This window comes from Linepithema humile, chromosome 4 (genome assembly GCF_040581485.1).
Source record: "Linepithema humile isolate Giens D197 chromosome 4, Lhum_UNIL_v1.0, whole genome shotgun sequence".
NCBI classification, from domain to species: Eukaryota; Metazoa; Arthropoda; class Insecta; order Hymenoptera; family Formicidae; genus Linepithema; species Linepithema humile.
Genome location: NC_090131.1, coordinates 25,374,322 through 25,390,563, shown reverse-complemented (window position 1 = coordinate 25,390,563; position 16,242 = coordinate 25,374,322). Strand labels below are relative to the sequence as shown.

The window sequence follows — 16,242 nt, the reverse complement described above, 5'->3', positions numbered from 1 at the left end:
GCTCGCATATGATATAACAGCTATACCGTTTTAAGATTATCAACAAGAATAGTATATATTTACAAAAAAAATATTGTTCATAAATCAAGTAATTTCTTATTGTATTGATTATGAAATTTATGACTGTATTCTGTAATAATATTATTAATAAAACTAAATATTATATTGAAGAAAGGCTAAAAAATAGAAGGCTATATCTCCCCATTTAAGTTATGGAATCATAACTTTATTTCTTTTCGTACAACATTGGTACATGAATGCGTCGCTTCAATGTTCGAAATAATTATCAACAAAACATCTTTTCCTTATATAATTCATATCGCGATTTCACGAATGATATCGATCCTAAACACCATGATAATCACACGAAACATGTACGATATATGCATAATCTCTTCTCTTCGAATATACATCCGTTATCGTAGCACAAGAGATGTAAAGTACCATCAGTAAAAAATATAAGTACGTACGTATTTATAAAAGTACGACATTAACATTTCTTGCGACGGTGCAAGAAACAATACGTCTCTTATATGTCAAAGAAATGAGTACCATAAATATTTCCCGATGAATTATACGATTTACTTAACCATTTTTTTTCTCTATAATGAACCGTAGAGAACTTAAAAAAAAAATATATTTAAAAAGTTAACATTAAGATTATAGAAAAATTCAAGAGAAGATTCTTTCGAATTTTCTGACGCGAATGCCTGTGCAATACATATAGAATTATACTGTACGAAAACGAGGTGTATCGTTTAAAAGATTACTTAAAAATAAAGTTTTTTTTTTTTTTTCATTGTTACGTTTGGACAGAAATAAATTTTTCTTTAATTCCGCTTATAACATTCAAATATTCCAAAAAGCGTGTGAAATTGGGAAGATCTTCGTAGTGTTTCAACGGTTTCTAATCTATAATATTATTATATCACACGTGACACTTAAGATTATATCTTATTGAGATATTAAGGTGCGCAATTAAGTTTCCGGGTTTTTTTTTATCAATGCAAAATGGAAAATTTCAAGAGAAATACAAAAAACGGTTTATTCAAAGTATCGTCCCTCGCTAGCTACACATTTTTGCCATCTCTCTGGCAATACATGAATACCGCGACGATAAAACGACGCGTCTTTGCATCGAAACCATTTATCCAATCAGTTTTGCACTTCTTCGAAATTGGCCAAGTGTAGCCCAGCTAAGCCATGTGCCATCGACCGGAACAAGTGATAATTGGAAGGGGCCAGGTCTGGTGAATACAGCGGGTGCGGTAGCAGATCCCATTTCAGCGTTTTGATGGTGTCCTGGACGATGGAAGTGCGATGGCACGGAACGTTGTCGTGCTGCAATATCACTCGTTCGTGTCTCGTGTCCCATTCTGGCCGTTTTTCGAGCAATGCATGGTTCAAATTTATCAGTTGTTGTTGTCTTGTGTTTGCGTATCATTTTCATCCAATAACGCTTGCAGATCGGCGTCCTCAAATGTTTTTGGTCTTCCGGAGCGCTCCTTGTCCTCAGTGTCGAAATCGCCATTTCTAAAGCGTTTAAACCAATCTTCACAAGTAGTTTTCGATTGTGCATGTTCGCCGTAGGCTTTCTCAAGCAAACGGCGTGCTTCAGCTGCATTTTCTTTCAAGTTGAAGCAGAAAAGCAAAGCTTCCCGCAAATGCTGTTTATTTGGCACAAAACTCGACATCTTTATTGTTAGAAAAAATATTTTTGCGTTGCAATATGTGTTGGTATTATGACTGGTTATTGTTGACAGATGTCCAAGTTAATAAAAAAACACAACTTTAGACATGTATATCGACTACATGTATCGTTAGCGCCATTCATGTGTGAAACCCGGAAACTTAGTTGCGCACCTAGTATATGTATGTCCAACAACATATATATCAGAGTTCAACAACGTACAGTAAAAACGATGGAAATAAAGGCTCGTAATTCCCATCGCACATTTAGCACCGTACGCTGTTGCCTGCTTCTCCGTCTTTTGCTCACACTAAACTTTTTCATATTAAACGAAAAGCTGAGAAGCGGACAACCGTGTACAGCGATTAGAATATAGAATGACTCAACTTGATTATCATGAAAAGCGCAATTCTCAGTTTATAATTAAATATAATTCCGGAAGAGTGGACACTATATATAGAAGTACTATTCAGCTGACGACACGAAATAAAGATCCTGATTAACGATTCCTACATAGTGAAGCGTAAGTACCTTACGAATCTACAATATAAAGATATTAGCACATCGATCCGAATTAATCAGCTAATTTCCGTGGAATGCCATGGTAAGTATCTCAACATACACACTTCGAAAGACGACATATCGAGTAATATAACGTTTATAAATTGCGGTTCTCGCTGGATTCATCCGGCGTTTAACACGTTAACACGTGCTCTGTTTAGCCATCTTTGAATCGCTTCCATAAAAACATCTTCTAAACTCTATTTTCAGAGTTAAAAACGAAAGGAGACGAAGAAGCATTCAAAAGCATTCTTCGGTTAACTTTAACATTCATGAGAACGATCCTTCAAAGCACAAACAAATTTAAGTACATGTGCATATTTCAACAAGATTTCCAAAAATTCCACCTACGCAAATCAAAGATCTTGCGCGTGGATGTTTGTATGTTCATATTAAACGTGCAAAATTCTAAGATGGAACGGATTGGCACGGCGAGTCGTGAACGACTCACGAATATTTTATGTCGTCCATACAGTTCGAGATATTCATATACAGACTACATAATTTCACTTAAACTATTAATTAACAATAAGTTTCCCTCGGTCATCCGTATCTTATATCTTCTAAATGACATCAGTTTATATTTTTGTATATATATAAATTATATATGTATATATAATGTGTGTGTGTGTGTGTGTTATACACATATGAAAAATGTGCTTCGATATGTTCACGAAGAAGTATACTACATCAAAATAACTGTTCCTTCGCAAGAAATATCAGGTATGGTTTCAGAATAGTGACTCGTACAAAGTATAGTATTCTTTGAAAAATTATTGCTATTGATTTATAACATAACTCTCATGTCAACAGTTTCTTATTCCTTCAAAATTTCTTGCAAATCAATTTCCTCCAACACTTGTCATTCGTTTGTAATTTTGTTACAGTAAACGGTATGTATAGATATATATATTTTTTTTCTTTTTAATTTGTATAGTTAAAAAATTAAGTATAATGCACGCAAAGTGGTCTTAGAAAGAATTAGAATATTATTTGTTGTACTTGAGTCGCACATCCATTACGAGAAATTACAGTAATGAATATAACGGCGTGGCACAAGAACAATAAGCTACGTTAAAGCTCCAGAGATCTAGTCCGCAAACAAACATCAATTACACTTATAGTATACAGTGACTACAACGTTTTACATCTCGTAAAATTACCATCGAGGAAGGCAAGGTACCAATAATAATAAATATATGCGAAATCTTTGGTCGTCTGCGATGCGCGAACGGAGGCAGTGAAAGGGACCTTCAAAACGCGTCCAACGATAATACCTTTGGCAAAAGTAAGGAAGCTCACGGGTTTCATTGGATTAAAATAATAGTGAGACGCCGCAAAGGAGTGCAGCTGACATTTTAAAAGTGTGATGTTTGCCAGCTTACGCGAGTTCACGCTTCGACACAACATTGACGGTCTAGCAACACGAAAGACACTTGAAAAATGTCCGAGAGATTCATTAAAATATTTCGGGCATCCTTTAAATACCTTTACAGCATTTCTTTTTAGACATATACGTCATTTGGAGTTCTACACAGCCCCTTTATTTCCTAAGTGTAGCGCGTTAAGGGCACGTAGCTTGCAACTTTAAGCACGGTGTTGGATTCGTGGTTGCAAATTCCCTTGCCGATTACACTAGTGGAATGTAGCTATAGTATTCAGATTTCGCAATAGTGTTCAGTGGATCGGATTAAGATACTGCGGCTGAAACGTGCCGAGTGTCTTACGATTCATCATTTTTCATTTATCATTCATCAATGATGAAATCAGACGTTGTGATTAATCCTTTCGATACCAAAAAATGTGGAATTTATATAAATTCCATTGGAAATAAAAATTAATGATCTCGTTCTATCACACACCGTTGAAGTTCGACGGGGCAAAAATGAAAAATAATTAACGAGATTTGTTTTATTGCAAGCTGCTGTTGCTGTTTGGCGAAGCAAAAGTAATTAACAAGATTTATTTTATCACGAATTGTTAAAATTTACCTGTCAAAAATATGATATAAAAAGAGATCAAAATACAATTTAATACAATTAAACTTCTTTTCAATGTAAAATGTCAAAATAAATATTTTATATTTTAATTAATTGTAAACACATTGTGCTTTTTTATGCCAATAAAATGGTATCGAAAGGGTTAAATCGACTGATCAAAAACGTCGATTACAAGACTTATACGATGTGATTGACATCGTTGTACGCGACAAACGTATTATCCAAGAATACGGCATCAAACCATCGTCTCGCGAAAGATCTTCACTGACGAGTCCGCACGTTTAGTGTGTACGTATCTCGTTATCGTCCTCACGGCGTTGTTATTGTTGTTAATACCGTTGAATACCTCGCCGCTCTTCAACCCGGTTTTCGCCTCTGCCTGCGTTTCCCTCGCCGTCTCTGCGACCAGGAACGATAATATTCTAAATAATATTTCTTAATATGCGTCGTAAAAAAACCTAATTGGCACCGAGATTCATGACATTATTTGGCAAGTTTAACTTCCCGGATGGTTTTTAAACAATTTTTACATTCTTTAATTCGACAGGAATTGAAACGTCAAATAACTGGCGAATGTTTTCACCATCAAAAAGGAATAATAAAATTATCTCGGAATAATCTTTCCATCTTAACTTCAAGAAAATAATCTTTATTCTAGTTTCATGTATTGCTATGTGCATTTACATAAAAATACATGAAACGACAATAAAAATTATTGAATCTATAAATTTATCTCTTTCAACAAGTAACAATGACATAAATGTACAGATAACAGTCGAGTATGTGAGAAACCTAGAATATCATCAGACAGATCATAAGCCACCACACGTACACGATAGTATGTATATATATATATATATATTTGTGTTTCGTACTATATAAAGCTTTTCGTACACCAAGTGCGCGCAAGTATGTGGTTAACGACACTGCTCTCGAGACGCAGCAACGCAGATCGCAGAGACAAATGCATCTGTTTTATATTTACAATGCTTACCGTGCCTCTTTTCCTGAACAATCGCGCCACGTTCCGTGGTACGTGTGTGTCGGCGATTATAAATTCCAATTACATTACGCAAGAAAGAGAGACAATCGTAATCATGAGAGACAAATAACTATATAGTAATAAGAGAAATATAAGTAATAATATGAAAGATAAAAAGAGGTAAAAAAAAGCTAGATTATCTCAAAAAGCTACTGCTGAATATTTGAAAAAGCGCCCGAAGCTTGTAAACGGACATCATATTCCGATAAAACTGTTATGCATCGTTTGGATGAATATATAGCGATAATATTGTAACAATGCCGAAATACGCAGTGTAAGAGAAATAATGGAGAGATTATTATATGCTTCCGAGTTTCCCTCAGATCTGCCATACTGCGCCCCACAATTAAAAATTTGCGGCTGCGGTTATTGGAAGTGCGGCGCAACGTGCGGAGCGTAAAATTAAATGAAAATACACGTACATACTATGTGAAGCAATAATCGATAAGTGAGATAAAAAGGAAGTGCAGCAAAATCGCCATTCAGCAGCAATAACACATCTATAGGCGTTCGTGACATACAATAATAAAACGAACGTTAGTGAACTTTAGGTGTTTCTAGTATAAGCATGTGAGAAAACCCATTTTATCCAATATTCTTGAAAGATTTTCATTTAGAGATGCACTTTTCATAAATTAATAAATACTAATTCTCGCAAATTTTATTCGTAACGAATTCTGAATTTTAACGAAGAGATACTTTCCGGAGATTATTGCATTATCTTATTCTACACACGTAAATATTTTTTTCCACATAAAAAAATTCTCGGAATCAAAAAAGAAGACGCAATATAATGAACGTTATTCACCGTGTTTGTGTAAAAACCTCGAATATTTTTCTCAAAGCAATTTTTTTCCGCGTCGTACGCACAACGTAGGTAAAAATAAGCATAAATATGCGCGCGCTCCTTTATCTCTTTCTCAGAACCATATCATTTAATCACACTTATGGCAAGTCGACCGTACATCCGCAACGAAAAACTAATGGAAACTGAAGGAAACAAATAAATAAAGAAAGCAGTATTCATATGTATGAAAAATAAATTTATATTTACAAAATAGGGCAATATATAAGGTCTCGTCGGTGAGCTATTTACACGGCGCGCATCCCGACACGGCAGGAATGCACGGTACATTTTAAATCAGCCTACGCGATAGAAAATAAAACAAAAATGCAGTACAACAGCGTCGGAATCTGCGCTCGGTTCTCCGTCACGCGTACGCGCAGATTCTCATCGTTTTAAAACTAATATGGCAAATGAAAGTCGATTGATACGGTCCTCGGACAATTGCTGTGGTAGATGCGAAGCGGATTCCGCATCGAATTCCATTTCGAACGCGGAGAGGTATAACATTAAGTCACAATTGTCACATTACTCCACGCTTAGCGAGGAAACTCTGAACAAAAAGCTCGTGACTAATCAAGTATCGAATTGTTATTCTCTCATCGAATCCCGCTGTGCGAAAATCGTCCTGATCGAAATAATTTCACCGTTTTGTCTACACATCGACGATATATACCTCTGCGCTCTCGTGTCTTCCTGTCGGCAAAGGATCGTGGAAATGAAGCGCTAATGATCGCGGCATGGAGTAATGTGCATTAACATCACAAGTAAGCTCAAACTTTCGCGTCTTTCGCGTCGCCGAGAAACCCTCAGCGTATTTCTCTTTACGTCGAATCCGATTCACGCAATATATATATATATACGGCTAATGACTTCCCATGCGCATTTATGACTTCGAAATAATGGCATGTTCGTTCGTATGTAACACCAAAAGCTTGAATTTAATGACGATCGTCTCAACAATACAGTAACAACGATAAATTAAACGAAGCAAATCTCCATCCCCTCCTTTCTTCTCCGTCGTTCTCTCGCGCAACCGACATTCGTCACATAAATTAATATCTCCTTAACAAGCTACATTGAATCTAACTTTGGCAGTAATCCACTTAAAACGCTCTTCTAAAAAGAATCCAATGGACAGATCTGTTCCTGGCGAAAACGCAGTACAATATGTTCGCGTATGTTCTAAAAAAAGGAAAAAAAAAAAAAAATATGCGATTTTTTGCGGCATCACCATAAAATCTTTGTCTCTACAACATGGAATACGTGATACGAGCGTAAAATGTTGGAACGACACAAACGATACGATGACAATACTATTGAATTACGAGAGGACAGTGCGATCATATAATAAATAAAATCTTTATATATATATATAGGTATGTATGTATGTATATATACGTGTCGTCTATAAATCTAAAATGAAATTTGTAACAATCGTTCATAGCGTACAACGTAAGAGAATATAATTAAAGACAAGAACACTGCGAGGTAACAATCTCCTTGAAAACGAGCACTTAACCGTGCCTATCAAGGATCTGGGCACACGATCGACTTTATATAAAATAGCATAGTAGGATAATAATAGCACTGCTCGGTAAAAGTGCATTGTGTATACTGGTAACGATTTTATCAGTCTGTACGTATTGTATGACATTGTACAGCGGCGTAATTATATCACTATTCTCCGTACTCTAAATCATGTGACATTACGTAATGTGATTATACTGGTTATAAATTCGTACAACGGCTACAACGGCGAAAAAAACATGAACAGTTTTGTATCACTCGGGCATTTTTCCTAAGAAACATGTGACAGAACCTCGGACATTAGAGTACCATGCACATGCACACAACGCTTTACGTCAGAACGTTTCTCACGACATGCAAAGTGGAGTACGAAAATTCATATCTCACGACGGAACGCGAGACGCAAGCGAGAAAACCGTCAACCGACTAAAATGATATTCTTCACTTTTCTTGCGTCACGTTTATGTCGTTTTATGTCAACGATAAATATGCAAAGTGTCTACCCGCTTTCGCAATATGCGATTCCTTCAAATATTACAGGAGTGCTCATTTATACGATCGACGAATCGCATGTCCGAAAATATATCGCGTTCTTTTAGGCACGATTAAAAACAATATGCGCATCGTCTGAAAATAAATTATAGTCTTACACTACAATGGTGATGTGACTAAAGACGCTATCTCGTTTACTACTTAGCATGTCACGAGAACGACACGAAAATAAGGAAATAAAGTTTATCAAAGGAATACTCTGTAGAATCGTAAGTAGAAAAAAAAAAGGATACCCGATCGCCATTGTTTTGTCGCGAACGCGCGACAAAACATGTATATCGCGATGATATATTTTGTCGCGCGTTCGCGCCGAATCGAGAGCGGAAAAATATTAAGTTTCGCTCCAACAAGAAACATGAGACACGCGTGAACATTTTTCCGATAGGAGGAATTCGATATTTCGGTATTTTCCGCTTTCGATTCGGCGCGGCTGCGACAATACGATAAATAAACGAGGAACATTATACACAGATTCTAGGATGCAGATTAAAGCGAGCTCTCACGATACTACACAACAACACTTTCTACATCTAGTCCGCCTGCCGATAATGTTGCTTTTGTATCGTTCAGTGACTTTGTAAGCTTTCAACTTCAATCTGATACTTCCTGCGTGATCATTGATATCCTGACTGTGCGCCGAGTTGCTTCTCGTAATGTCTTTCGAGGTGCACACTTTTTGCTTGCTCTCGCAGCTGATAATCTCCGCGTCGTGACTTACCGCATGATCTGCGTGTATATCCGAGCATATCTTTATCACATCGCGATCTTGATTTCTGAGAAGCTCCGTTTCCGCGCCGGAACTGTTGTACGGCGCGCCGCTGATTTTCGCGTTTGTCCTAGCCGGATCCGTGCTGGCTTTATAGAGGTTTAACATGCGGAACGCTCGAGAAGTCGGTTGATTCTCTAACAGGATTTCGGTGTACCGCGAGTTATTTTGTTTTAAAGAGGATTCGTCCGGAACGTGGCGTTCCATGGTCAGTTTGTCACTCGTCCTATCGGAAAGAGCTTCGTTTTTCGCGTAAGGTGCACTTCTCACGACAGCCTGCGCTTCTATTATTTGACACTTCGTCTCTTTGCACATGTCGCATTCCTCCACGAATTCTCTGCCGTCCTTGCCGAAGTACAATTCTCTATTCGACACCGATTCGTTGTGGCCTTTCGAATAGATGGTCTTTTCCGTAATCTCCACTATTCTTTCCGCCGGGCTCAGTATGTTGCTCACCTCCTCGTCCGTCTTGTCACCGATCTCGTCCGATTTCTCCGAGCTCACGGCCTCGCCGCTCAGCGTTTTCGTGCGGCCGTCCGAATAAGCGCTCAGCTTGTTCTCCGAATAATTGCTCAATCTGTCGTCGTGGAAGTACACGGAGCTCTCGTTCGACTCGAAATTGCTCGGGTTTATTATGGCTATTCGCGGTATGATCAGATCGGGCGGTACGCCGTCGACGATGTCCGGCGGACTCGAGTTCGAGGACGACCGATTGGCGAAATTGCTGAAGGAGTGATAGCCCTGCTGACCTCTGCCTTGAATCCACGCCTCGGTTAGAACGTGGGACCGTTGCCACGACACGTCGCTGTTGCATCTGTTTTTCCTCACACACCATTGCCGATCTTCGGCATCGGGCCAAGTGCGCAGATGGCACTCGCTCGGGCTCCTCTTGATGTCCGAAGTGTCCAGCTCCGTGTCCTCGTGCTTCTTATTTTGCACGATCAGCTCCAGTCTGGACTTGAGTAACGCCGGCGATACGGCGCGATCGATGTGCCGCTTCGACACGTTCGACGTGTGAGTCGATCGCGGCGCGGACAACGCGTTCTCGCCGCCGATGTGATCCGCGTCGAGATCGGGCACCTCCCCGGAGGCCATCACCGCGTTCGGACTCGGACTATCCATACTATCTGGTGTGTAGGGATCATGCTTAACGGGTATTGCGTGCAACAGATTAGACGAATCAACAAAATCCGCACGCGCGTTAGCATAACTATTGCAATCAGGCAACATGGACAACAACTCTGGATAATTGTTGGGCACTCGGAAGCAAAACTCGGGTGCAATTGGCAAGTTGCAGCAGTCTATCATACCTGCGTCCGAGATGAGATCAGCCTTCAAGTAGACTGGCTGTAAATGGCAAAAAAAAGTAACGGACCTTTATGTATTATCGTGCGTCACTACGAGAAGACGATAAGGCGCTATATGAAAGGCTCGTATTGTGGGATTCTATGAGAAAGGAATTCTATTTCACAAAAGTTAACGCTTTTTTTTCCAAGGAATAATGATATATCATAGTAATGTACTTTTCAATCTGTTAAGTCTGTCAACATGACGATTATCGCACGTGTAAAATTTTCAAAAAATATTTTCAAACGTAACGATATAAATTCAGCAAAATGATATTTTCAAAATGTTCTCATTAATTCAAAACATTCATTAATATGCATATGTTTCCGCACAATTTCACCGATGTTTGTTAACTGTCTGTGTGTATTGTTTATTTATACACGATCCTATTATGATTAACATTATAATATTAATATTATATTTAAATTTAATGTTGTAATAATTATGCCATAATGAGTAATTAATTAATTAATTGTGTCATCTACTTTACACGTATCAATATTTATTTTCTATAACGTAACGTTTCCAAAGTTAGATTTTAGAATCGACAAATGTTAGCACAATTTATTGCCATTTCTTACTGCAGTATCATATGTACGTATAACGAGTATTATCTTTATGTAAGTGAAATATTCATGTATTTGTGTAATGAAATGTTTCTGAGCATTACAAAACACGGCAAAATGCAAAAAGCGTTATAATGCGTATTTGCGATTAGATTGAAAAAGTACAATTATTCCATGATAACGATAGTGAAGCTGACAAGAATTATGAGATCCAAAGTAACGTAGAAGTAAAAGACTTGAGGACACTACGCGTGTGGAGGTGCTACATTAAACAAGCCCCTATATGTTTATTGCCGAGATAACGGAATACTAACAGAATAACGAGACGTGAAAGAGATGTGGGGGTTTCGAGATAAGAAGAACAGACAGACAGTTCATAGATAGGTACCTTAGTGCTTAGAGATTCATTCGAAACTCCAGAAAAACAGGCTGCATTATAATAATTGAAAGAATGGATCATCAGAATAAGAACTAGGAAGTGTGTAAGTATATGTTCCTAGCGTAATAAGTAAAAAATGTCGCAGTATATCGATTTTATAAAATGTATAAGAGACAATAATTGGAAGGCATTCGCTTTACCTTATGATCACCCATGCATGTAGTTTGGCCGATTATGCTGTACTCCATCGCCTCGGAATCATCTATCTGCACAGAGGAACAAGAGCGCGACGTTTTAGACCAGTGAATGCAACTTTTAAGCTCGCTTATCGATCGAGCGAATGTAAATTTTATAAGAACACGTACATCTTGGACTAGCGCTTTCGCACTGGGGCTCAATAAAACCCGGTCGCACCAAGCTGGCACTCTCGTTTGCATGTAATTTACGGGCTCGTTAACATCTTCTTGAAACGGATAACTGGGTACAAAGTTGATTGGAAATTCGAACAATCTGCCATCGAAGTCCCCCAGTTCTTTGTCATACTCGCGTAACTGCATAAATATTAATAATTTTATTGTTAGCATTCTGACTCATCTGTTGAATATCGATTGATATACGATATGATATTGTGTTGCGCGATATATACAGAAGGATGCTCAACTTACCCATTCACTGCCGTTCTTCATGAAAACATTCTGATGCTCGTGATGCGAAAATTCCTTTTTCCCTAGTGTTAATACGAGATCGTCATCTCTATTGTGAAATTGTAGTTTCGAAATATTTCCCTTATTCGATAACTTTTTTTCTCGAGTATCTTCTGTCAGTTTCTATTAAAGATAAATTAAAGTGCTGTAATACATCGGATTTTAATATAATTGTTTCAACGCGATGCCTAATACGAGTAATACATAGTAAAATTATGAATATTATATGGATAAATACACTAATTTTAACAATAATGCATTTATTTGTGAAATAGATACGTTATTAATAAGTTCCTGATAAGTTAATTTTTACTTTGTTCTTTATTTAATCTATAAGTTAATTTTTACTTTGTTCTTTATTTAATCTTAATCAATTTTATCGCCAAGTCTCACCTTTATCACACTTGCTGTGTCCGTCCTAAAATTAAAGTCACCAAATAAAAAATACGGCACATTTGGATATTTGTCGTTATGAAATCTATCTAACGTGTGCTCGAGCGCTCTTCTGCGCGTTTTACTGTACACCGATGGAAACTGTAAAAAAAATTGTCAAATTAGAAGAGTAAACGTACGTATGGTAATGCGTGTGCAAGAAAACACTTGCGTAAAAAATTCCCCTTACCGTCTCCATAGCAATAAAATTGCTCGCGTCATGAAATAAGTGTATGTTTATGAGATCAAAAATGGTTCCACTAATACTCCATCGCGTTCGCAGGAAACCCTTTCTGGACCATTTGCATTCTGGGAAAAATTCTTGAGGGAACTTAGCTTTTTCTTTGGTTGTGACTGCTTCTATGTTGCCCGAATGTACTTCTTTTCCACTTACGGGTACAAAAGTACACTCTAAAATGATATACAGATAATTAGGAAAAAATAGATTATTTTTACTTGTTGACAGCCAATTAAAAATCACATGTAACGTACCATTAAAATCCCATAATAAAACATCGCTTAAGGACTCATGAACAAAGTAGAAATTTCCTAAAGCCTGTAAAAAAAGTTTTGATAAGAATACCGCTTTGTTTAAAAGATTAAAAATATTCGAGCAAATATTTCACTACTCACTGTAAAATGTTCAGCGGATGAATAATCCTCATCAAGGAATACCCTGATTTTGTCAAACAATCTCAGTTCTTCCGACGACATAAGTAATCTGCAATATTTTCGTATTCCAATATATTACGAATTATAATAAAATTCATCTGCTTTGAGCTTAAAATACATTTACATTTTTCCAATCATTCTTTTTTATATGTATACCTATGCATTTCTCCCCTGTCAATATCATAGAATCAGCTTATCTTTTGAAGTAACTCACTCAACTATAGAACCATGCGTGATGCGTCTATTTTTAGCTTTTTTTACCAATTATGCGTTAAATCATATTCAATATCACGTATGTGGAAAGAAAAAGCTACTTATTTTAGCGTGGTTAATACATAGTTCGCATAGCTTCGATTCAACGTTGATAAGAATCAAAAATCAACACTTTATAGACACAATTATAAAGATATCTCTCATAGAAATTTTTGCGCAAATAAATTCTCCAGACGAACATATGGACTCTTGTCTTAATAATTTGATTAGAGCCAAATATTATGACTCGTCGAAACCTTCCAAGAAATACCGCTAAGAAGATTACGGTTTTAAGGTCTACCAAATATTTTTTTTAGACGCACAAACATTATTTTAACGTATTAAATTTTGCTGCAACTCGCATGCTTTAGAAACGACAAGTATACCTGTCTCGACTGCCATAAAAACACATTGCGAGAGAAGAAAACGACACGCGCGTGTTAAATCTAGATAAAGGTGTGAGGTTTACCTAACGAAGTCTTCCACGTGCCTCATACTCTGCTCGTAATTTTTTCCACCTACTTCTTGGCAGTGCAATGCTATAAATTTCGGATCCAGCCTCGATATGGTCTGAAAGAAAGGCAGTCCGCTTGTAAACACACAAAGCCGGCGCCATGCGCGCGATGTTTTTATACGTGTACCGTACTGAAAGCCCGCAAGGATACTTACGGATAAAAATTCTTCCGTCCATATCTTTAGCATGACACTAGGCTGCAAGGAAAATCACTGATATCAATCTCTCAATCCTTCATACTTCGTGCACTTTAAAGAAAAGCTTAATGAGATGTTCGACGGCGCGTGGATATATTAATAGATCGTTAACGTCACAACGCAAGGATATCGATATCGCGCCGCATTTCCCTCTCTCCACATGTCCCTGCGACGATAAAGCGCCGCGAGTTCTTTTCTTCACATTTCACATAAATGATAATATAATAATCGATCGCGGTAATAGTCGCGCGCGAATCCGGTATAAACAAACGTGTGAGTGTGCATATACGTAGGCGGCGTGATAAAGCGGACACGCCGCGGCGATCGTACAAGAGAATTAGTACTATGACGGAAATATCAACAAACGTCAATAAGCGAACGCGAGCCGATAACGAGCGATATTGGGTACGCGTGTTCCGTAATTGTCGTTCGCGATGTCAATATCGACATAAGGATTCTTGAAATATATTATTATTATTATATCTATTTATTATTGTGTAAATGTGTAATTACAATCAATCACAGAAATTATAAAAATAAAAATTTTTGAAGCACATAAAATACTAATGTGAAATAAATTGGAAACTGAGAAAAGTTGATCTCTCAAGTTGATGATTGGTTTTTAATGACGATTTCTCTTGTTTGTCTTCCGATAATTTTCAAATACATCCTGTTCGAGAAGAATGATATTTCCTAACGATTCCGAAATATTGTATAATATAAACACATATGTACATACATTTCGCAAACTTTTTTAAATTACATAATTCTGTTAATGATTCATCTCGCGATTACATTATGCGATCGTTGATTTCACATGAAGGATGATGGTTCTTACGACATGACAAATTTACATATTCATCGTGACGCTTTTTGAACACGTGACAAGATCAACATAAAAAAATAACAAAAACAAGCGTAAAGATCCGAGGACTGCTCCAAGGAGAGTTTCTGTCTCATTTGCTATTTAAAAGTAAACGTATATTCCTCACGAAAATGTTATTCCATTAGTAATGCAACAGGAATATTTTAAACTCCGGGTTTTTAAAAAACTGTAAAAACTACATTTAAGAAAAGAAAATTTTTAACAATCGATTTTTAACAAGTATTGTATATTGCAATATTTTGGAGCACATGCTAAAAAAAAATAACACCGAATCCTGGAACGTCTAAATCTCGAAAACAGCAACGTTTCAAAGTTTACACATGTTAAAACTCTAGAACGGTTGTCAAGGTTTCATAAGGTCACATTATCAGATGTTAATGAGCATTAATAAATGTTAATAATTCAAGGTGAAATAAACGAGATATAGGGAAAAAAAAAAAAAAAAAAAAGAGAGAGAGAAAAGAGAAAAGACGAAGATTTGGAAAGAAAGCGGCTGAAATAGAGTGGACTTTCAAACTTCGCCGCGGACCGACTTTCTCGAGTGCCGTCGGCTCCGGTGACGACGAACCGAACGCCCGAAAACCGATTACTCGGCACGTGTGCGACGTAGCGTACGTGTATACGAATATACGAAATCTGCGCCAACCTCGGCATGCCGCGGTTAGGACGAGGAGAGCGGCGACGGCAGCGGCGGCGATGACGGCGGCAAGTAGGTCGTGTGTCGCGCGGGCAAATAATCGCACAAAATCGACGAGCGTGATCGATCTCGCTGCTGGTAGCACGGCCGGCCGCGCCTCGCCGGTCGCACGATATTACAATGCGGTACGTACCTCTTCGAAGATGCTGCCGACGTTGGCGGTGATCAGGAGGACCGGGACGCCGTTGCCTGCCATTCTCACAGCCGGGACGATTAGGTGTTGTCTTGGAAAGCTGGTCTCGGTCTTCGTCAGCGCGTAATTATTGGCACCGCGATGGTCGTCGTATGAGCGGTGACGACGATCTACGACAGCTACGAAAGGCGCGTTTCGGTACGCGTTACAGCCTGTCGACACCCGCACCCCACTGCACTGACCACGACACGACGAATAACGGCAACGGCGACGGACGAGCCACTGGCAGCACCCGCGACCGCGCGACGATCGACGGCGACCGCGCACGTCGCTCGCTCGCACGCACTCGCACACTACTGCGCCCGCACCACACTCTTAACTGGCTCGCGATCGGTCCGTCGGCCGTCGCTCGTGGATGCACCTCTATCTCACTCACTCTTTCTCTCTCCTTCTGTCACGCTGATCTCGCTGTCCGTCC

General features: G+C 38.3%; 1 protein-coding gene across 3 annotated transcripts; it reads right to left on the bottom strand.

The window, feature by feature from the left end:
- Window positions 1-204: 204 nt before the first annotated feature.
- 5PtaseI (inositol polyphosphate-5-phosphatase A) lies at window positions 205-16,012 on the bottom strand. 3 transcript variants are annotated; one of them, XM_067354415.1, is made up of 11 exons: window positions 15,765-16,012; window positions 14,007-14,048; window positions 13,807-13,907; window positions 13,047-13,134; window positions 12,604-12,969; window positions 12,375-12,515; window positions 11,943-12,104; window positions 11,643-11,828; window positions 11,478-11,543; window positions 10,296-10,332; window positions 205-4,650 (listed from the first exon to the last, which is right to left on the bottom strand). In XM_067354415.1, the coding sequence occupies exons 1-11, from the start codon at window positions 15,825-15,827 to the stop codon at window positions 4,487-4,489; spliced, it is 1,416 nt and encodes a 471-aa protein (XP_067210516.1). In that variant the 5' UTR covers window positions 15,828-16,012; the 3' UTR covers window positions 205-4,486. The 3 variants fall into 3 exon arrangements, with proteins under 3 accessions (XP_067210516.1, XP_012222779.1, XP_067210515.1); XM_012367356.2 differs by lacking the exon at window positions 205-4,650 and having other exon boundaries at window positions 6,322-10,332; window positions 12,604-12,824; window positions 12,906-12,969; XM_067354414.1 differs by lacking the exon at window positions 205-4,650 and having other exon boundaries at window positions 6,322-10,332.
- Window positions 16,013-16,242: the final 230 nt, after the last annotated feature.